This window comes from Paramormyrops kingsleyae, chromosome 19 (assembly GCF_048594095.1).
Source record: "Paramormyrops kingsleyae isolate MSU_618 chromosome 19, PKINGS_0.4, whole genome shotgun sequence".
NCBI lineage: Eukaryota > Metazoa > Chordata > Actinopteri > Osteoglossiformes > Mormyridae > Paramormyrops > Paramormyrops kingsleyae.
Genome location: NC_132815.1, coordinates 14,423,501 through 14,446,388, shown reverse-complemented (window position 1 = coordinate 14,446,388; position 22,888 = coordinate 14,423,501). Strand labels below are relative to the sequence as shown.

At 45.0% G+C, this 22,888-nt stretch overlaps 2 protein-coding genes across 3 annotated transcripts in view; one reads left to right on the top strand and one right to left on the bottom strand.

Annotated features, from left to right (window-relative positions):
• LOC111851565 (clathrin coat assembly protein AP180-like) overlaps positions 1 to 9,774 on the top strand; it is a 35,688-nt gene extending 25,914 nt beyond the window's left edge. For both annotated transcript variants that reach the window (XM_072702547.1, XM_072702548.1), the window contains 9 exons: positions 88 to 159; positions 924 to 1,052; positions 3,115 to 3,264; positions 3,753 to 3,777; positions 4,260 to 4,350; positions 6,140 to 6,226; positions 6,967 to 7,074; positions 7,215 to 7,308; positions 8,224 to 9,774. In XM_072702547.1, coding sequence (XP_072558648.1) covers positions 88 to 159; positions 924 to 1,052; positions 3,115 to 3,264; positions 3,753 to 3,777; positions 4,260 to 4,350; positions 6,140 to 6,226; positions 6,967 to 7,074; positions 7,215 to 7,301 — 749 coding nt within the window. In that variant the 3' untranslated portion in view covers positions 7,302 to 7,308; positions 8,224 to 9,774. The remainder of the gene's footprint in view (positions 1 to 87; positions 160 to 923; positions 1,053 to 3,114; positions 3,265 to 3,752; positions 3,778 to 4,259; positions 4,351 to 6,139; positions 6,227 to 6,966; positions 7,075 to 7,214; positions 7,309 to 8,223) is intronic.
• A 159-nt stretch (positions 9,775 to 9,933) lies between these two features.
• LOC111851529 (inactive serine protease 35-like) lies at positions 9,934 to 14,020 on the bottom strand. The gene is made up of 2 exons (XM_023826542.2): positions 13,595 to 14,020; positions 9,934 to 12,208 (listed from the first exon to the last, which is right to left on the bottom strand). The coding sequence occupies exon 2, from the start codon at positions 12,187 to 12,189 to the stop codon at positions 10,960 to 10,962; it is 1,230 nt and encodes a 409-aa protein (XP_023682310.2). The 5' UTR covers positions 12,190 to 12,208; positions 13,595 to 14,020; the 3' UTR covers positions 9,934 to 10,959.
• Positions 14,021 to 22,888: the final 8,868 nt, after the last annotated feature.

The following is a 22,888-nucleotide window of genomic DNA, read 5'->3' as shown; positions in this document are numbered from 1 at the left end:
TGTGTGTGTGTGTGTGTGTTTATGAGCCATGTTATTTCAGTAAAAGGCTCTTTGTGTCCAGATGGTCATACCATTCTCTACCTTCAGATCCCTTTGGTGGATCCACCACAGAGTCCCAACCAGCTGCTGCTCCTACGGTTGGCAGTGACCTTCTGGCTGGTACGCACAACACACCACACGCACAACACACCACACGCACAACACACCATACGCACAACACACCACACGCACACCACACGCACAACACACCACACGCACACCACACGCACAACACACCACACACACACCACACGCACAACACACCACACGCACAACACACCACACGCACAATACACCACACGCACAACACACCACGTGCACAATACACCACGCGCACAACACACCACACGCACACCACACGCACACCACACGCACAACACACCACACGCACACCACACGCACAACACACCACACGCACACCACACGCACAACACACCACACGCACACCACACGCACAACACACCACACGCACACCACACGCACAACACACCACACGCACAACACACCACACGCACATCACACGCACAACACACCACACGCACAACACACCACACGCACACCACACAAGCAATACACCACACGCACAACACACCACACGCACAACACACCACATGACACCTCAAATTACACCCATAGCATCTTAAAGCACACCCAGCTATACACAAAAGGATTTTCATGTACATTTAGTCTATTCTGTCTCAAATCATCCTCACTGTGTGATAGACATGACTCGTTAATGAAATCTCAGTAAGATCTGTGTTTGGTTATTTATCCACAGATAGACACCTCTATATTCCTTTAAACATTGGTGCTGACTGACATGCACGTGAAGAATTGTGCGCTCAGTGAAAAGATGATATTTAGTGATTATTTGTATCCTGCAGGTCTCATGAGCACTAGCCCAGCTGTCGCTGCAGTGACGGCAGCACAAACCAACGCGCAACCTGCTTTGAACATGGGCTTTGGATCTGCTCCAGCCCCAGGAGCGCCCTCCGGTGGCCTGGATTCCTCAGGTTCGATATTTATAAGGACGGATTTTTAGGAAAACTGTCGGTGTCATATTCATTATATGATGATGTAACTGCACTATTGTAATGTTTTGCTGCTGGAATGTTAGTCTTCCTATGTATAACAACAATAACAACAACAATAATAATAATAATATGTATGGCTGGTTTGATGCCATGTAATCATTTTAACTGCTTGGCCAGATGAGTCTTCCTCCAGGATAAGTGATATTCCAAGCCCTGTTAACTCCTCTGTGCCCCTAACTGTTGTCACCACGGTAGGATATGGACACACAGATCCCAAGAGCACTATGGTTGGCTACTCTGCCTGAGCCATTGTCTTCCTCATATTAGTGGCTGCTGTTAATTCTGCTGTCTTCACCATGATGTTCCTCTCTGTCCCTCTGTCCCTGTTCCGGCCCCTTTTCTCTTGAACACCTGTCTGTGGGCCATGCTTGCCTCCACTGCATGATGGTGAGTTCTGGCTTCGGTTCCAGCTTTTCTGAGCGCGGTAATCTGTAGTATGGGCTGTGCTGGTGTCAGAATTTGCAAGATGCAGTGAATATTCTGTTCTACATGACATCTGTCTTATTACCCTATATGACTGTATCAGGCAAGCATGGGCAAGATAGGATAACTTAAGGAGATTAATGAATGACTGTGGGTGAATGACTTGGTGGGTTAGGATGCTATGCTTGTGATCAGTAGGTTGCTGATCCAAGTCCTATGGGGACCATCCGGCCCCGATTTCTCAAATTGTATGTCGTTTTGAATAAAAGTGTCTGCTAAATTGTAATGGAGGTCTTTCTATTTCTAAGGACCATAATATGATGAAACACATGGATGCACATAACTGGTACGCAAGTACATATGCACTTTCAATGGGAAACCACAATTTGACTTGATTTAATAGCATATTTCATACTTTCTAACAACCTGTTGTGTCACCCTAAGGCCCCAAATTAGGGTTAGCTAACTGAAGCTAGGATTAGTGTTACGAAGGATACAGGCTTTTCAACCTTCAAAACCTGTTTTATGGTAGTTCAGGGCCCCCGTATAAAGGGAAACCACAGGTTAACTCGATTTAATAGCGTATTTCATACTTTCCAAAAGCCTGTTGTGTCACCCTAAGTCCCCGAATTAGGTTGAGCCAACTATAGCTAAGGTTAGGGTTAGAAAGGTTATGGCTCAGACATCAAAACCTGTTTTTATGATTGTTTAGGGTGCCGGCTAAAAAGCAGTATGTGCAGCAATCAATTGTTGTAACAGTGCAAATGCGTTTCTATTTTATGCAAATTTTTGCTCCTCCATCCATCCATCCATCCATTTTCTGAAACCGCTTAATCCCAACTGGGGTTGCGGGGCATTTGTGCTCCTATGACCAGAAATTACCATGCATTTCAACCCTTATACCCCAAATGAAATACAAATTAGCATATGAAGGTTAAAATGCATGATAATTTCAGCGCAATTTGATGCAAAATAAGTATGCATTTGCACTGTGATAACAATCGATTGCTGCACGTATCGCTTTTAAAAGTGATACCAGTTATGTGCATCCCTGCATATACTCTGTATTATTCTGCTCTAGACTATTCTGATTTCAGCTTATATTTATATGTTGTTTTCTTATATTTGTTTTTTCATCATGTGTGTTTGTACCTGGGGAGGAGAAGCTGAAATCATTTATGTTTGTTAAAACGCTGTTGAATTGACTTTAATTACACTGTAGATCAGGGTTTCCCAACCCAGTCTTTGGGGACCCCCAGACGGTCCACATTTTTGCTCCCTGCCAGACAGGCCACATTTCTGGTAGGGAGATGGGAGGGAGCAAAAACGTGGACCGGATTTCGGAGACACTGTTCTAGATCATTTCTTTGTCATTGCATCCTGTCAGCTAGTTGTCAGTCCAGTTATAGTCCCGGCTGTCGTTGCCATAATACCGTATGGTTGTCATGGTGATCCTCCTCATTGTTACCGCAGTGAAATAAGATTTTGGGGAATGAATATAACTTCTGTTTGTTGTTCTTTCTTCAATCCTCTGTATCTTTCCTACTTCTTCCCAAAGTCTTTGATGGATTAGGGAACATGCTCGCCCCTGCCTTGACCCCTCAGGGCCCCGGAGCTCCCCTAATGGCTGGAGGCGGGATGGCAGCTGCAGCTCCTGCAAAACCCATCAGTGGTGACCTGGACTCTTCCTTGGCAAACCTAGTGGGCAGTATGTATTAATTACTTAGCAATTAACTAACATACAAATAATATCCAAATTATCAAATTACTGAGTGATTCGTTTTGAAATGAAACATAAAAGTATTACTGAAAGCTCAAGAACAAAGCTTAATAGACTACAGATGCATAAAGATATAGAGTGTTAAACAAAAAAGTAACCCAGCTTACCTTTGTCCCACTTAACCAATAGTCACCGTAGACATACATAATTGCATGTATTTTCTTTTATTCTGGGGAGGAAGTATTATTAAATTTTGTATTCATTATCTCTATGTTTTCTTCTCACTGAGACTCTAGTTGTTCCATTTTCTGATATTTTGACATTCTTGCTCTGATAAACACCCCTATCACATGACCTCGCTGTAACCAGTGAGAGTGTTTTCCCATGCCAGTGTCGAAATGGGAAGCCTGTTCAGTGGGATGCTCTAAAACCTGCCTAGACTATCACGGTAAACCATGCTGTTTCTCCTCTTACAGATCTGGGGATGACGTCTCAATCTAAGTAAGAACAAGACTTAAATATGCTTGAACATGAATAAATGTTTTCACCTCTGTGAAAGTGTATGCATATCTTCATTTGTCGATTTCTCATAAAGCAACGTTGTGTTTGTTAAATTCAGCCTGTTTAATCTTATGGCCACTTACAATACTAAACACAATAGAAATGGGAACATATGTGCTGTTAGTTGAACTTAGGGCTTGACTGACATTGCTCAAGTGATTGGTCAGCATGCAGATTGACACTGGCTTGCATTGCTCAAGTGATTGGTCAGCATGCAGACACACTGGCTTTCATTGCTCACGTGATTGGTCAGCATGCAGAATGACAACGGCTTGCATTGTTTATGTGACTGTTCAGTGTGCAGAATCAAACTAGCTGGCATGGGACACATGATTGATCAGCTTGCAGAATGATATTGGTTGGTGTTGCCTACATGATTGGTCAGCCTTTGGAGTAATAGCTGATTATTCTCCTCCCTGCAGCATGCAGTGGAATGAGAAGAAGATGACAGGAGGGGCAGCCTGGCAACCTCAGGTAGCTCCCACTGGCTGGGCTGCTCCTGGCCCCTCAATGGTAAATGTCGTGTGGAGTGCTGTGGGTGTGAGCAGGCCGGGAGAGGTAGGTATGGGGGTGGGCAGGTCGGGAGAGGCAGGTATTGGGGTGGGTAGGTCAGGAGAGGCAGGTATGGGGGTGGACAGGTCGGGAGAGGCAGGTATTGGGGTGGGTAGGTCAGGAGAGGCAGGCATGGGGGTGGGCAGGTCAGGAGAGGCAGGTATGGGGGTGGGTAGGTCAGGAGAGGCAGGCATGGGGGTGGGTAGGTCAGGAGAGGCAGGTATGGGGTTGGGCAGGTCGGGAGAGGCAGGCATGGGGGTGGGCAGATCAGGAGAGGCAGGCATGGGGGTGGGCAGGTCGGGAGAGGCAGGCATGGGGGTGGGCAGGTCGGGAGAGGCAGGTATGGGGGTGGGCAGGTCGGGAGAGGCAGGCATGGGGGTGGGCAGGTCAGGAGAGGCAGGCATGGGGGTGGGCAGGTCAGGAGAGGCAGGTATTGGGGTGGGCAGGTCGGGAGAGGCAGGTATTGAGGTGGGCAGGTTAGGAGAGGCAGGTATGGAGGTGGGTAGGTCGGGAGGGGCAGGTTTGGGGTGGGCAGGTTAGGAGAGGCAGGTATGGAGGTGGGTAGGTCGGGAGGGGCAGGTTTGGGGTAGGCAGGTTAGGAGAGCCAGGTATGGAGGTGGGTAGGTCAGGAGGGGCAGGTTTGGGGTGGGCAGGTTAGGAGAGGCAGGTATGGAGGTGGGCAGGTCGGGAGAGGCAGGTATTGGGGTGGGTAGGTCAGGAGAGGCAGGTTTGGGGGTGGGCAGATCAGGAGAGGCAGGTATTGAGGTGGGTAGGTCGGGAGAGGCAGGTTTGGGGTGGGCAGGTTAGGAGAGGCAGGTATGGAGGTGGGTAGGTCAGGAGGGGCAGGTTTGGGGTGGGCAGGGTAGGAGAGGCAGGTATGGAGGTGGGCAGGTCAGGAGAGGCAGGTTTGGGATGGGCAGGTTAGGAGAGGCAGGTATGGAGGTGGGCAGGTCGGGAGAGGCAGGTATTGGGGTGGGTAGGTCAGGAGAGGCAGGTTTGGGGTGGGCAGGTTAGGAGAGGCAGGTATGGAGGTGGGCAGGTCGGGAGAGGCAGGTATTGGGGTGGGTAGGTCAGGAGAGGCAGGTTTGGGGTGGGTAGGTCAGGAGAGGCAGGTATGGGGGTGGGCAGGTCAGGAGAGGCAGGTTTGGGGTGGGCAGGTTAGGAGAGGCAGGTATAGAGGTGGGTAGGTCAGGAGAGGCAGGTTTGGGGTAGGCAGGTTAGGAGAGGCAGGTATGGAGGTGGGCAGGTCAGGAGAGGCAGATGTCGGGGCTGGTGGATGGGGAGATGTGGGTGTTTGCTTCTGGTGCAGCAGAGAACTGCACACTGCCACTTCCTCCCTCAGAAAGGGAGTTTTAATGGAGCAGTCAAGTCACAAAGACACATTAAATAAATGCAACTATTAAGCCAGCAATTTGGTCTGTCTATGTTTAACAAGTAACCATAAGTAAAATAACTGGAGCAAAACAAATATCTTACTTGATAAAAAGTCACCTTGGAGACAATCGTGTACAGCATTGTGCAGTTTTTTCCGCTGTTGACCAGTGTCCTGTGGTGACATGTGAGTTTATAGACACACTATGGATGAGTGTAACTCATGCCTAACCCTACCCTCCGTAGGTAGGTTAGATGTATCAATGCTGATTCCTTGCTGTGCACTGCTCAAAATATCTGTGACCTTGCAGTTTTAGTCCGGTGTTCCTGTAGATGTAGGATAGTAATGTTCCTGTACGCTTCCTGTGGCTCCTCCCAGCCTGGCCCCTCCCCCGGGGTTCCAGGGGGTATTCCACCAATGGGAATGATGGGCACACCCATGGGGGTACAGCCTGGATTTGGAATGGTAAGAACTCTGTTCAGCTAGCCTTATCTTTTTGCTGTATGGACATCACTGCTGCGGATGGGCCTGCCTCCAAGAACTGCAAAAACCATCCCTGCCCTGGATGGCCCTGTTTCCAAGTTCTGCTAAATCATCTCTGCTCCCATTGGCCCTGTCTCAAAGTTCTACTAAACTACCTTTGCCCCAGAAGGCCCTGTATCAAAGTTCTGCTAAACCATCTCTTCTCCCGATGGTCCTCTGCCGAACTCATCCCTGCCCCAGATGGCCCTGTCTTAAAATTCTGCTAAGCTACAGTATCTCTGCTCCAGATGGACTGGTCTCAGAGTTCCGCTAAGCCATCTCATATTCCAGATGGTTCTGTCTGAAAGTTCTGCAAAATCCATCACTGCTCCAGGTGGCCCTGTCTCAAAGTTCAACTAAAACATCTCTACTTTAGTTGGCTCTGTCTGAAAGTTCTGCAAGAACCATTTCTGTCCCAGATGGTCATGTCTCGAAGTTCTGCTAAACCATCTCTGCTCTTGATGGCCCCATCTGAAAGTTCTGCTAAACCATCTCTGCTCTTGATGGCCCCATCTGAAAGTTCTGCTAAACCATCTCTGCTCTTGATGGCCCCATCTTAAAGTTCTGCTATTCCATCTCTGCTTCAGACGGTCCTGTCTCTAAACCGATTCTGCTCCAGACCACCCTGTCCCTAAGTTGTGTGATGTTCTCACTATCTCCTTCTGTCCTCCCTAAACTCACAGGCTTCTTCAGGACCCATGATGCCTCAGATGTTCCCCCAGCAGCAGCCAATGATGAGGCCACCATTTGCTGGGCCAGGTGCCCCTGGAATGGGTCCAGCTGGAGCAGCGGTAAACCCCTCACCACACAAACATACAGACCCACATGCACACTGGGATAATTGTCATACACACAACATATTTACTCTGTGCTATTAGTGCAGCACTGAGACATATCTATCCTTCCACACATGCTCTTCCCTCTCCCCCAGATGTCCCCTGGGATTCCCCAGAGCCCCAGAAAGCCACCCCCTCCCAAGGACCCCTTGGCAGACCTAGACCTTAAAGATTTCATGTAAAAGCTGGGTAGGTATAGCTATGGTTTCTGGCTATTGGTTGCTGGGTCACTCCCTAACATGTCGAGTAATATTGAGTAAATGTTGACTGTAATAGTGACTAGAATATCAACTACACACAGCTCTCATCTTACATAGAACCAACTTAAGTAAATCCGGACTTATACAAAAAATTTCCAAAGTACAGAGTCTATGGGAACACAAAAAGGTGACATGCACCTGTAAGTAAATTTATGCTTCATTTTTTTCCGTTTATTTATGATGTGTTCCATAGTACGTATTACTAATATATTTTTGGCTTATGTGTTTTTTGCTATAAGGTGCCCTGAATGGTATGGGAAGGTAAATCTGTCCGATACGTAAAATCTGACTTACATAAGGGTTTTGGGAACAGATTGCTTGCATCAGTCAGGAACTACATGTACTTGGACCTCTGTAAACTTCATTGCTTAATGCTATCAGGTGGTAAATGTTTTTAAGCATTCGTATATGTGTTCTGTAAAACAAGTAATTTCAACCTGTGGTCCATGACCCCCCACCCCTCATGGGGATCTTTATGGGAGCAGCTGCAGGGGGTTTGTAGATACATTGACAATTTGACTAAATGTCAGTATAATGTCATGAGCAAGGAACATGAAAATCTGCCCCCTGGTGGTCCTTAGTTTTCAATTAGTCATCTGCTTATACTGTACTTTAGAGGCTCCTTGGTATAAGAGAGGCTGAAAATCCCTGCTATTGGAAGCATTATACCAACAGTTTAATGTCTTTCTTTTAGATCTGTTACAGCCGAAGATAGGATTTTATAGCCCTTGGTAGATGTAAAGTGGCTGTTGATGATCCTATATGTTAGACTTAAGTGATTTACTCTTGCTTTTTGCCAAGATCATTGTCTGACTCTCACTTTAACCACTCTGCCTCCCTCTAGTGGCTGTCTGTGTGACGGGACCCAGAACGCCCTCCATGCTGTGCCCAATGCAGCACTGGCGCTCCACAGTCTCCCGTCTGGTCCAAATACAGCATTTACAGTTCGGCCCGATGTTGCAAGACACTGTGAAAATCAGTTGTGGGGAAATTTCCGCTCCTCTGGACATTATCCTTTACCTAAACACAGTAACTGACAATGCCGTGTATTTTTGATGTTTGCCATGTTGAGAAGTAGCTATCATAAGGGATGTGTGTTGATCTGTTTCCATGACCCGGTGCCCTCAAGATGACGCTAGTGTGAGCTTCCTGTTGTGAACTGTTAACGTTTGTGTGCACAGCTCCCATGCGGCGATACCAGTAGCTTTCCTGTTCCTCTTTGAAAACGTATCGATGTGAAGCAAAAATAGTCACATGACCCTAAACATATTTGTAGCCATAGTGTTGGATGTGGCATCAGTAGTTTCTCACTTCTGACATGCTCTGGGTTGGGTGTTTTGCCCTTTTCTGGTAGTGCCGTGTGCTCCATCTTAGCTGTTGTGTATACTTAACCCGGTTGCTCGTATCTGTTTCATTGATTGTCAGTAGGAGATATTCTGACAAATTGTACCATATCTTCTGTATCTTCTAAAATGGATTGTAATTTAACTATTTTCAAATATGAAATGTGCTTCATTTGAATGGGATGGCGTTCTGCCATGTCAACTAAGCTCAGGCACGGCAAGAAACACAGATAGGCACCTGTCTTTGAGAAGGAATAAAGCACGTTTACATTCCCGTCTGCTCTGCAGCCTTCTCACTGTCAGAGCAAACTGGTTACCAGCACTGTACTTTTGGTGTTAAACTGGTTATTAAAAACTAAGTAACTCTCCTTCTATTGCACATATGCAAATGTAATTGCAACCCCTTCTGGATACTTGTGTTAGTGCAATTTTGACACATTGTTGCTGCATGCATAGCAGTAATGCCGCACCTGCAATGGTGTGGAATTGGCGTGGTACCTGACAACCCATTCACATGCACACACACACACACACACAAACACACGCACGTACACACACACACACACACACACGTGTATCTTTAAGGTTTATATATATTTATATACAAACGTACATACATATATATATGTGTATTGTGTGAATATACGTGTGTGTGATGTGCGTTTGTGTGTGTGTGTGTATGTATGTATGTATATGTGTGTGTGTGTGTGTGTGTATACATACAATACTGTGCAGAAGTCTTTGATAATAAGTGTATATTTGCTCAGAAAGAAAAAAAACACGAATATTACAATATATACTAATCAATGGTAATGCAATTGAAATGGAGAGGAATTTCTTATAGTTACCGATGTCTTGTTGGACGGCTAGGAGAACGATGGCTAGGAGAACGATGGCTAGGAGAACGATGGCTAGGAGAACGATGGCTAGAACACTGATTCCCAAATCGATCCTCAGGCAGCCATTCCGTGTATTTGTTAAACTTCACCACCAGCTACGTAACGAATGAACTTAATCAGTTAATAAACTTCATGGGGTATTGATTAGCCAAACATTGTGTGTTGTGGTTCTTAATACCTCATTCTCACCGGTGTGTTGTGGTTCTCAGAAACTGAACACTCCAGCGGGTGTCTTGGAAGAGAAGCTCAGTAAAGCTGCATTCATGCACTTGGTAGATGCCTTCGAAATGTCATCACAGGAAGTCCACAGTCTTTAGTACACAGTTATTTTAATGCAGCTACTTTTGATGTATATTAAATAATATAAATCCTGGGAAAAAAACATTTGCATTCAATACAGAGACAGTACAAAACACCTAGAACTTCAAATAAATTTAGCACCAAAATAGTCACTTAATACAGCAGCTGAAACACTAGGTACGGACCAAAGGTAGAACAACATTTTATTTTTAGATGTGAAATGAAAACTATACGTATCAAAAACAAACTGTAGGCTTTAATGAAAAGAAGACATTTCATTCATATATAAGTGAATCATAAGCAACATTAATGAAGAAAAAAATATCCATTCAGTCTCATCAAGATGAATCAAATTGTTCTTCCAAAAACGATTGTCAGTTGTTCACAATTTTATGCCAATTTGAAAGAATCATTTACAAATGCATCTACCTACTGTTACACCCAGTTAAATACTTTCTGGTAGTAAATAAAACTAGATAAAATAATCCTTATGCAAATGCATGGACATCGCTCTACTCTGAAGCAGTGGGAAGCTTTCATTGATCTCTCCTATTTAGCTAATTTCACACATCTTTTAATCCATCCTAATGTTTACAATCAGCACCGACTATTGCCTTTTGAGAAATTTATTCAAATTATATATTTGCATTCAATACTTAAATAAATTAAAACGCTGACCATATATACGCATTTTAAAGTCTTCTGATATTGTTTGTACAATTTTTAAATCGACAGAAATCTTCCGAAGCAAAGAATGTTTTGGGACAATAATCTTTTTATATCAGTGTTTTTCACCCCAGTCCTCAGGGAACCGCAGACAGTCCACATTTTTGCTTCCTCCCAGTTCTCCACACACTCACACTAGGTATTTGGTGCACTTGATTGTTTGGTTCAGGTGTGTTGGGTGGGAGCTGGGAGGGAGCAAAAATGAGGGGCCCCCTGAGGACTGGGGTGAAAAACACAGTTAAACATCATTTTAAAGCCAAACGTGGGAGGTAACGCACAGCATGGCTGGACCTGGTTGGGCCTGCGGCTTCATCAAAGCTCACGGCACAGGCTGGAGTCACCGTGAATCCAGTGACAGATCTGGGCGTATTTCGCTGGCGTGATCCTCACTGCCACATTGTAATCCCGCTGCTCTCCGTTCACGTCCACCCACTTGTGACCCGAGAACACCGCGATGATCTTCCTCTTCCACTTCTTCTTTCCCGGCTCCTTCAGGCGGATGTAGACTCCCGAGCCACCAGAGCCGGGCCGGGCGTCGCAGAACTGGTATAGCAGGTCACTGGACTCGTCCGACACCGTGCAGAACCGGTACACCAGCTGCTCCGGCCGGTCGTCGTCGAAGCCGGAGAAATGGATGCGTCCGGCTGGCAGCTTCTTCACGGACGGAATGATGCCCAGATCCATGAACTTCTGCTTCTGTGGGCGCTTCAGATCCAGCAGGGCATAGTCGTAATCCATGGCCAACTCCTGGGATATGTTCCCGAACCAGCCTTTGGGAATCCGCATCTGCTTCACCCGCGTCCATCGGAATGAGGGCCGCGTGGCTTCGGTGCTGCGCCGGCCCCGCCTCTTCTTCCCCCTCCGCCTCTCGCCTTCCCCATCTTCCGCATCTCCTCCCTTCCTCTTCCCTCCTCTCCCTCGCCCCCCTCGCCTGCCCGCCCCGCGCTTCGATCTCAGCTTGAGCATTCCCACGCGCAGCCTCTGGGCCCCTTTCAGGTAGTCCCGGCCGTCGTGGATGCAGTGGGCGGCAGTGAGCACGTGCCTCGGGGATAGCAGGATGCCGGAGCAGCCGGTGGAGACCTTCACGGTGGTGGAGAAGGGGTAGTTGGTGGTGTACTGCTTGTCGGCGATCACAAAGCGGCTGTCAGTGCCATAGACCTGCCGCTTCCTGCGAGAAGGAGCGGGGGTGGAGGCGTTGTAGCCGTGGTTGGCTCGTACCCCTGCCAGGCCCTGCAGGGACACCTCGGTTAGTGTACGGTCGCCGCTCTCACTCACGGTCTCGTAGGACAGCAGCTCTTCCAGATCCGCCATGCTAGGCTCGGGGATCCGACTCTGGCACTCGATCCCACACATGCTACGTGGCTCCCTCCCGGCCTCCGCCATGAATGCCGGTTGCGCCAGGACCACTGTCTGCTTGTCCCGCAGCACCGGCATGGTGTTTTGTGGCCAGGTGTACTCATCATCATCATCCTCACACTTGGCCATGCCCACAGCCACACCCAGCGTCAATACTGACAGCAATATCAGGGGTACAGGGCCCATTGTGCAGCTGGTCCCGAGTCTGGGAAGAGAAGGAAAGACTTTAATTAAATTTTAGGCTTACTGTTTAAAAACATCGTCGTGCTGACATTTCTTTAAGTAAGCCTGCCTGGGCTGTGGAGGTTCACTGTCAATTCTTTGGTCATCAATACATTTCCAAAAGTCACAATGGCTCCGTGGGTAACACAGTGACCTCACAGCTTTAGGGTTAGATCGCCAGCCCTGACTTCCTGCAGGAGGAGTCCTTCCGGGCCAGCAGATGGCGCTCAAACCCACAACTCCGACAAGACATGCAGTTTACCGAATGTTACAGTTCATATAACCCGTAGCGTAAGTGAGCGTGTGCCCTGTGATGGGCTAGCATCTTGTCCAGGGTTTTGTTGTTCCTTGTGTCCCTATACCTTGTACTTGATAAGTGTTTGAAAACGGATGGTGTGGGCAAGTGAGCACCAACTTGCAGGGTATGAAGGCACACGTATTACCAAAGAGCACTGCGAACACAATAAACGGGAAAAATATCACTAGCTTGTATTCTGATAATCAACACAATGTAAAATAAAGTTGTATCATTAAGAATCCAATTCCGTTATTAGGATTCTTTTTTATTTCTCTAAATATTATTTCTCTCACATGTGTTTTAAATAACTTTGACAAATGATTTGGACAAATTAATTCTGGGAATCTTTTTATAAGAAATAATTTACGTCAGAGTTAGGATTATTATGTGTGAATTGTTTTCATAAGTCGTCCAGGTTGCGGGTTTTAGTGGAGCAGCGCCAGATTTCAAGGATAAAGCTATTTGGATCTTTAACCATCAGGTGGCGCCAGTGAGTAAAGTACGACCAAGAATTCAAATAGGTAATTTAGTTATTTCTTTTTAAATTACCATTAAAGGTAACTTTTAACCCAATAAAGTAACCTCCAAATACCTTTCATAAAGTTACAAAGCACACTGCTAAATAAGTTATACGGTACCATTAATTATTGAAAAAAACACACACACACATTCTGGTTCGTCATAGAAATTAATCGCAAACTAAATATTTAATTAGTTTTAGAATGCCACAGCAAGTTAAAATGTAGAGTAACCACTAAATTAATTCTGAACGCATGCGTCAATTAAAATCAGACTGACTTCAACCTGACAGTATATATGAAACAGTTGATTTCATATACATAAAGTTAAAACAAATAATTATAGGGGTAGCATATGGATTACATAACCGCAATTATAGTTTTGGTTTACCTTTATTAACTAAATTTAACACTGACTCGAAGGTATTTTTTTTATACAAACCCAGTGTATGTAATATGTAATGATAGTTTTATAAAGGCACTATAACAACCACAGACCGCCCTCTGCTATCAATCAAGTAAAGTTAACTTGGAATAATGACTCAAACCATACCTGTAAGCATTCGATTAGAAAGTAATACAGATCCGTAAATGAGCTTGAATATATGCTTATGGTCCTCTTTGAAAAGGAGGCTCCTTTACCGAAGAGCGGTCCTGTGTACGGGGAATAGTGCACTTTTCTTCATAGCTTTTGTACCAAAGAAGCAGGACCTGAACCCCTCCGAATGGACTCGACTTGATGCCTGTGGGGGAAAAAAAAGCTGGGAAGAAAAGGCTGTTCATTGTGCAGACGGTGACTGGCGTAAGGGAGGGACCAGGAGACGGTGGAAGGTCTCTGCCGGCTGCGGGGTGCAGCGAGGCGCCCGCCTGCACGCATTCGCTGCATCTGGATTGCGCGGCAGGTACTTTCATACAGTATGCACCTGTTATAACGTTTAAGCGCTAAAGTGAACCCAAACAAGCAAACTGGTCGAGAATTTCTCTGAAAACATATACAGCTACTGCAGTCTATACAACAGTCTACACAAAACAATTATGGACTACTGTCTATCCACGTGGATTTCGCCGAAACGCGACTTTTTTTTACTGTATTTACGTAAATGGATATTCATATGTGCTTCAGTTAGTGCAGTGTGGTGTTTGCAACAGGAATGCGGTATTTTTAGTGCAGTACAACTGGTATGTTGCAAATAGTGCAGTGTTAGTGTAATTCAGTGCTTGTAACTGGCATGTTGTAGTTTTAGTGCAGTGTTTGTAACTGGCATGTTGCAGTGTTAGTGCAGAGCAGCTTTTGTAACTGACATGTTGCAATTTTACTGCAATGCAGTGTTTGTACAGTAACTGGCATGTAACAGCCAATAACACAACTGCTAATAACTTAATACTTTTAATAAATTAATGGTAGTTATTACATAATTGGCTTATTACATTATGCACAAAAAGTTATGACATTTTGGTTATGACATTGGTTCAGAAATTTTATTATATTACTGGTAAGTTATTACACTATCAACTTTTATTGCATTAAGAATGGAAAAATTATTGTGTTATTGGCACGTTGCAGTGTTAGTGCAGTGTGGTGTTTGTTAATGGCTTGTGTTAATGCTAGTGAAGTGTGGTGTTTATAACTGGTATGCTCCAGCTTTAGTGCAGTGTGGCATTTGTGACTGCCTTGGTGAAGTGTAGTGCAGTTTTTGGAACCCACAGCTGAAAAAGTCACAGAACTGCACCATCCCATATCAAGCCCGCATGAAAATGTTGCTCTGCTTTGTGCTAGTCTCTGTTTTCTTGTGTGTGATTTATGTTTGGATAACATGTGAACAACATTAATTCTTCTCTCTGCATCATTTTAGGCATCCACAGTACCTAACACCATAAGGCCCTAAACATGGTACCACATACCCCAAAATCCTAAAGCTGAGAAGTGAAACTAAAGGATTGCAGTGGAAAAGCAACCTTAGAATCTAAACCCAAGAACTAACAAGAACCTGAACACAGCACCTATTAGCCTGACAATCAAACCTCAGATGCTAACAGTCCAAGAATCATTCTGTAGGAGTTAACAGTCTAAGGACCTGAATACAGTTCCTAATTTCTTAAGAATTTAACCTACAGTATGAGCAAACAGCCTCAGGACCTAACTGCAGGAACTAACAGTCTAAGGACCTGAATACAGTTCCTAATTTCTTAAGAATTTAACCTACAGTAGGAGCTAACAGCCTCAGGACCTAACTGCAGGAACTAACAGACTAAGGACCTGAATACAGTTCCTAATTTCCTAAGAACCTAACCTAGGAGCTAACATTCTTCGGACCTAACAGCAGGAACTCAGTCTAAGGACCCGAACACAGTGCCTAGTTGCTTTAGAATGTAAGCTAGGAGCTAGTCTCAGTACCTAATTGCAGGAGCTAACAGCCTTCAGTTAACATAGCTTGTTGATGCATGTTACCCAGCCCCTTACATTGCACATAAAATACACTCAGCATGATGCATACAGAGAGGTCCGTTTGGCTCTTTGCACTCAAATCAACCCCTGAACTGTAAATATTTACATTCTGTGACTGAGTGTATGTGTTATGGTAGCAGACTGAATCTTTGAAGAATCAGCTTTAGCAAGAAGCCAAAATAAATATAGCCAGACCCAGGCTCACACGGACTCTGAGTCGATGTGTTGAACACAGCCGGGAGCTAAACCATCTCCTCTGTCCACCACGATACAGTGAGGCTAACGTGATCTCTGAAATGTTCACTACGTAGAATGTCTCCAAAGAACACTGTCAAAGGACACCTGTGTCTGTAGGCACAGAGTGCTAATCTAGACTAAAGAGGCAGGTCACTAACCTGGGGGCAGATGCAGGTTATGAAATGATCCCTTATTTGCGATTTGCACGAGTACAGCTACACTGGAATTCTGTATTTTCTTCCTTCCACATATTCCATCTTGTGCTCCTTTGAGGCACACATATACTTGCGAAAGTTAAACTTGGGAATAGGGTCAGCCATTTATCCAGCACTCCTTGGGGGTGGGGGGGGGGGGGGTTAAGGGCCTCGAACTGGTAACCTTCTGATGAGACGACAAAGAAGCCTCACCTGCAGCACTGCGGACCACCCCCCCCGGATGTCCGTGGACGATATGAAGAACGCCAGCATCAATCCCACTACCCAATGCCTCTATCTATCTATCTATCTATCTATCTATCTATCTATCTATCTATCTATCTATCCATCCATCCATCCATCCATCCATCCATCCATCCATCCATCCATCCATCCATCCCACTACCTTTTGCACGATAAGTGAACACCCTACCATTTCAGCTAATTCCCCTGTCTGGTAGTAACACAATCACATTGGCAACACTGATGCACTGACATGTACTGTAGGGATACAGTGAAATGTACAGATATTTCTGATATATACACATGTTCACTGGTGCTGATATAACTGTGAATCCAGGGTTCTTGCATTAAATGGGCCAAATCTTTTTAAGACATGGGAATTCATTCACGTTGAGATGGATTAAAGTAGTATGTTCATGACTCAATTCAGATGCAAAGTACTGGGCATTTTATTGCAAGATTACTTCTATTCATTATGAAGTTGATTACTCATAGTTGGACTGATATTCGATCTGTTCAGTGATGATGTATCATCCATCTGTATATACTTACCAGTCAATCACAATCACACCAGAGATGGCTTTTAAAAGTACATTCTGTCCAAATGACTCGTCTGTTAGACGATTCAGGCAAACCACACTACAGAAGGACTAGGCAGCGAAAACTTGAGCTTTTGGATGCCGGATGGATGGGTAATCTCCGTCCACAATGACGGCCCTAGTACAGTGCTCACTGCACTACAATTATATAAGTGGGTGAACTAGTAATAAAATACTGGCATAAATAAAACTGGATTGAGGCCCCAAAAAGTGGGTTTTTTACTTTATCAGCATTTCTGTGGTGAGAATCATACTGGGTACTGGGTAACTTAGAAAAGCACAAATATCACATTAAAAAGATGCAATAAAGAGCTCCAGCTACTTTCCGTGGGAATCTGGGAGATATTTACGTATTTCTCGTGCACGTATGCAAATCAGGCATTCTTAAAAACAGGCACATAGCATAACTTGTCTAAGTATATAAAATGCTTCTTGTAAAAATGATGGAAGTTAATGGGATGCTGACTTACAACATTTCGCTGTCAGTGTCTGATGTCTGCAAGAACAAAATTGTTGTGATGAAAGATACATACTGTATATGCTTGGTGCACAGGTATTTGGTTCCATAGAGGGACTGATTCCCGATTCCCTGTCGCGTCGCAGTGAAACGCTGTTTGGCTCCCTGATGGCGTGTGACTGTGTGTGATCAGCTGGTGATTCCGGCTGCAGTAACGTGTCTGGCTGTGAATGAGCTGAGCGTTTCAAGTGCTGGAGTCTCTCCAGTATGATTGAAGCTCTGTTTCCTCCAGCGAGACTCTCTGATTTTTTAGGCGTTCAATAAAAGAACAAAGCACACTATTGAGAGATTTCTTCGCACCAAACCGTATTTGTTTTTCACATTTGCGTGCAGCGAAACTCCCATCTGCAAACTGACGGTAATTACATGCCCGGCCTGTGAAAGGCGCCATTGTGAGCAACGCACACAGGATTCAGCTTCGTGACAGAGGTCACCATGGAGAACATTGAGGGGATTGTTTTAGAGGAGCCCCGTGCTCGCTTGTCCGGCGAGGTGACCGCTGCCGTTCATTACGGTGTCTCGGGGACAGGGGTATCTTATATCACCATCTGACAGCTGAAGAGTGCCCACATAAAACGGTGAAATGAGATGGCGGAGCCACGAGCTGAATGTGAAAGGTCCTGTGAGCACCTGGCGTCCGTATCCTTAGCTATTAAAGTATCCCGCTTTAATTACAGGCACGTAAAACTGACTTGCGCAAATCCAGACTTACGCAAAATATATCTGAGATACACAGAGTTTGTGGAAATGCTAATGCACTAAGGTGAAGTATGCCTGTAAGTAGACTTACACTTCATCTTATTTTAGATGTGTTCTTTAATACACAATGCTAGTATACTTTTGGCTTACTGTATGTGGTTTTTGGTATAGAGTGTCTGAATGGTAACATTTGTGTAACACATTACTTACACCAGTTCAGAGCTGCCTGTAGTAGTGTGTTGGCTCTCATGTCACGCTTATACCATGAAGTATGACAAGCCGCATAGACACATGCCTAGGCAACGGCGTAGGGGACAGTTTGATATTGGGAGGCTACAACTACATCATTTAAATGCAGAGCTCAATTTATTGGGTGTCAATGAAGTCAAATACAATTTTGGGGGGTACAACCCCCCCACCCCCCCTCCGAATCCCACGCCCCTGGTGTAAACACAACTTACCTGCCAGAGGGTTGCCAGTTGTTTTTGGAGTTATTTTGTGCATCTCCAGAGTGCTTGGAAAAAAACCCATGTAGACATCATGACAACATGTAAATTCCACACACACACCAAGGTTGGAAGGCAGTTATTTCCAAAACCCCCTAATTAATTTAACCTCATTAACATGAAAGCACTAACATTTCTGGTAACAGATACCTACCACTTCAGTTAGGTGTGATTCTATAACTCCATCACCCCTCTATACTCACATTCCCTACATTATCATCTATCTATTTATCTACCATGTCACAGAGGCACCTTTGTAGTTCTTTGGTCTTTTTTTGCAGCTGTACTATTATGGTTTTTAGCAACTATTCTGTTAAATGTCTGTCTATTCCTGTCACACAGCTGACACCCAATGACACCAATCTATCTATCTATCTATCTATCTATCTATCTATCTATCTATCTATCTATCTATCTATCTATCTATCGTCACCCTTTATCCATGCTGCTTCTGACTGTAGTGTTAAAAGTATGTGTAAAATTTCATGCGTACATACTGTACATTGTCTTGAATTGTCCTGTGTGTTGCATATTATACTGGGACTCACCCACTATAACACATTCTTGTTATGTTTAACATACTTGGCCAATGAAGATGTTTCTGATTATCAGCCTCTGGAATAACAAAATCGGCATCTAGCTTTCTCCCGGATGGGGAGCTGGACCTTCTGCGCGGTGTGTGGTGGGAATGAGCCTGACATTCCACGTAACAGTCTGCCTGATTCACATCCCGCGTCTCCCACATGCACAGTCTGCCTGATTCACATCCCGCGTCTCCCACATGCACAGTCTGCCTGATTCACATCCCGCGTCTCCCACATGCACAGTCTGCCTGATTCACATCCCGCGTCTCCCACATGCACAGTCTGCCTGATTCACATCCCGCGTCTCCCACATGCACAGTCTGCCTGATTCACATCCCGCGTCTCCCACATGCACAGTGACCAGGGACCACAGGGACCAGGACCTTAACCCCCTGAGGCCTGAGGCCCCTCAGCCACTTTCGGGGTAGTCTGACATGCCTTGACATTTTAAAATATTTCACCTATCTAACCTAATGAAATCTCACCCTGAAAAAATGTGCATCATTCTCTATACTGATGTCATCTGAATGAATGTTACATTTATACAACACATTACAGAACCAACGGGGGCCAATTCAACCACCACCATTGTGTTGCACGCACCTGGATGATGCAGCGGCAGACTTTCTGCACCAGTACGCTCACCACACAGTAGGTGGTGAAGAGGCAGGAGAGAATTCAGTATTTAGATATAGGGGATGACTAGAGGTCAGATTTAAAAGGGCCACAGTGGGCAGTTTTAGCCAGTCAAGGTACCACCCCTGCTCTTCTGAAATATGCCCACGGATCTTTTTTGGCCTCAGTTTTATATCTCATGGAAAAAGACGACACCATTTTTACAGTACAGTGTCCCCATCACTGCACTGGGATCCACACAGACCACAGGAGGGGCTAACCGGTTCGCCACACCAATACCTGTTCCAGCAAAAACCCAGCTTTCCCAGTTCCCAGGTCTCCCAGCCAAGTACTAGCCAGCCCCAAAGCTGCTTAACTGCAGACAGATTGTCTAGCCTGAACTGCAGGTGATATGGCTGCTGAATGGTTTATTATCATGCTCCGTTTTATGCCATAAATACTCTTTTGCAGTGAGACACATCAGACAAATATGCGAATATTAAGTCTCAGATAAAGTTCAGTATAACACAGGGAGAGAATCAGTCATTAGAGTTTAAGGGAATGTGCGCGCCTTCAGCACTGTGCTCCAGTGAAAGCTGCCTCTTCGCTGGACAGGCTGATGCATCTCTGTGACACTGCCCAAGCCAGTGTTTCCAGGGTCTCCAGTTACTTCACTTTCAACATGAAGAAGTCCTGATGTCTGATGGCTTTTACTTGTCAGAAGAAGGAAGGAAAATGCAAATGAGACTGTGAATACGCCATCGTCATGCTGAGCCGGGGCATGAACGAGGCAGCACAGGACACAAGGCTGCACGCGCCCTGGTTGAGTTCCCCATACTCCACAGGGAATAAATTCACTCTGGATAATTTAGAAACACAGTCTGGCCTATTTACATGTTTTCGGTAACACCTCCACAACATGGGAACATGCAAACTGCACGCACACAGATGAGCACAACCCTGACATTACCCAGTGAGCCACCAATTGTAGCACAGCCATTGATGTATGCAGAATAACATTCAAAAATTATTTCAGTATAAGTAACACGATTCCTGACTGTCTTCAGTCTATAAGCTTAACTTTTCTGAATATCACTCATATTTTTCGGCATTTAGTGGTCAGCTCCTACTGTGTCCCACTTTCTGCTTCTCCCATAATAAGGAAAAATATATAAAATATTTGATTTCCGAGGAATTCTACATGCTCTTTTTGAGCTTTTCTAATTTGCTATAACCTAGTTGCATACGCATTTGATCAATGAAGTGCACAGTAAGGTCCTGAAAAACATATAATTATTAATGTGCTATCATTATTAAAAGTCTAAGTATAAGAAAGCCAGAGAGAAGAGAAAACTAAAACTATTTTGGTAGTTATGATGACAAAAAAAACTCTCTGGGGTGAAAGGCCGTAAGTCTGCCCAAGATAAATACCGCCTGTGTGTATCTGTAGGTGTTGTTGAAGCTGGCATAGCTGATTATTTGTGGAAAACCAATGTCACTCATATTTAATCATCAAAAGAGGCCAAGATCCCAAAATTCATGACCGTTCCATCCATCTATCCATCCATAGTTCAACCACTTATCCTGGTCAAGGCTGTGGGCAAAAATGTGTACAGGCAGTTCTTCAATGACTTAAGTGATCCATTCCACAAAGTAATTATTTACATAAGTCAGATTTACTACCCCTAGAGAAAGGTAGAAGTGTAATATCCAGAGCTGATGATTGTTTGCTTATCTGGCAGGGGGTTGCAGGTCGGGCCAGATTCCTTTCTCTGTATAATTTAGATTGACCAATAGTAATGATCCTAAATAAATGTACTTTGTTTGTATAAAGACTGGGATTTATCGATGTAAAAAAAATGAAAATCACATTCATTTTGAAGCACAATGCAGCCATAGAGTTTGTCCTGATAATTTACAAATATCTCGGCCCAAAGAAGCTGGAAGCATTTCTAAGGCAAAGAGTGATGGAGCATTTCCAAGAAAGACAAAGGAATCAGGATGCGGGAAAGCTGCATTGGTGAAACTGCCTTTGATGTGATGAGACCGTTTTAAACAGCTTGTGGTTTAAACCATTGTTAAGACCATGGGATTTGTGCATTTGCCTAAGGTCTAAATGGCTCATATTTCGAAGTAAATCTTAGTATTACACAGAAGTGTTCGAAAGTAGATTTTAAAAAGAAGCTATTATTTTATGCATATATCCACACATCAGAGATTGAGGTAGAACTTTGTGGAACAACAGATGCAGGGCAAGGGAATGATGTTGAGTGGTTCTGTCCCCTTGATCGGTAGATTGCCGGTTCAAATCCTGTGGTCAGCAGACTGATGCTTCTGTTGAGCCCTTGAGCCCTTGAGCAAGGCACTTAACCCCCAGCTCCATTGGCACTGCACGCTGACTGACCCAGTGCTGTGACCTCCAAGCTTGCTCTCACCTGTATATGTGTCTGTGTATCTCATGGAGTATGAGATGGGATTGGTGGAAAGGAAAATCCCCAGAGGGATCAACCGAGTATCACTGTTGTATTCTGAGCTCACAGACTGATCAGAGCCCAGAACCTGATGGCCTCTGAAGGTAGGTCCATGGCCCTCAAGATGGCCGTAAGATGATTGAGCTCTATGATGCAGCTGGTTCAGTTCCCGCTCCCTTTGTGTTCAGGCCTCCGGTCTCCCCCCGGAAGCTGTGGTGAGCAGGATACGATTGGTGAGTGGATAATGGAGCCAGTGTGGAATGGAAGAGAGCCACAGTGGCGGAGGAAGCAGGGGAGTGCCTGGCTCACAGGCCCCCTCTGTCTCCAGCCACTGTCGCTCATTAATGAAGCGGCTGTTTCTCCCCATTGAAGAAATGCTCTTCACACTCCAACAGCGGCCGCATTTCACCAAACAGAGGTGGAGTACGGCCATCTGGACAGAAGTGCATTCACTGATTTCAGGGTCATCGGGAATCAGAACTCAAGTGCAAGGAAATGACACCAAACACTCCAAGGCGTCTGGAGCCTCGTGATGTCTCAAGGCTCAATTTAATTTGATTTTTGTATAGAACCTTTCACAATACTGTTGCCCCCAGGCACTCGACAGAAATGTGTCCGTTTTCTACATCATTTATACAAAAAGGTATGAGAACCATGGAAAAGGGAATAAGGAAAGACGATGGAGGAGTTTAACCAAAAACTCCCAAGTAAGGAGAAAAAAAAAACTCTGGAGGAC

Bases quoted from the DNA above. Each gene is read 5' to 3' on its own strand.
- LOC111851529 (XM_023826542.2), bottom strand. From the start codon at position 12,189: ATGGGCCCTGTACCCCTGATATTGCTGTCAGTATTGACGCTGGGTGTG.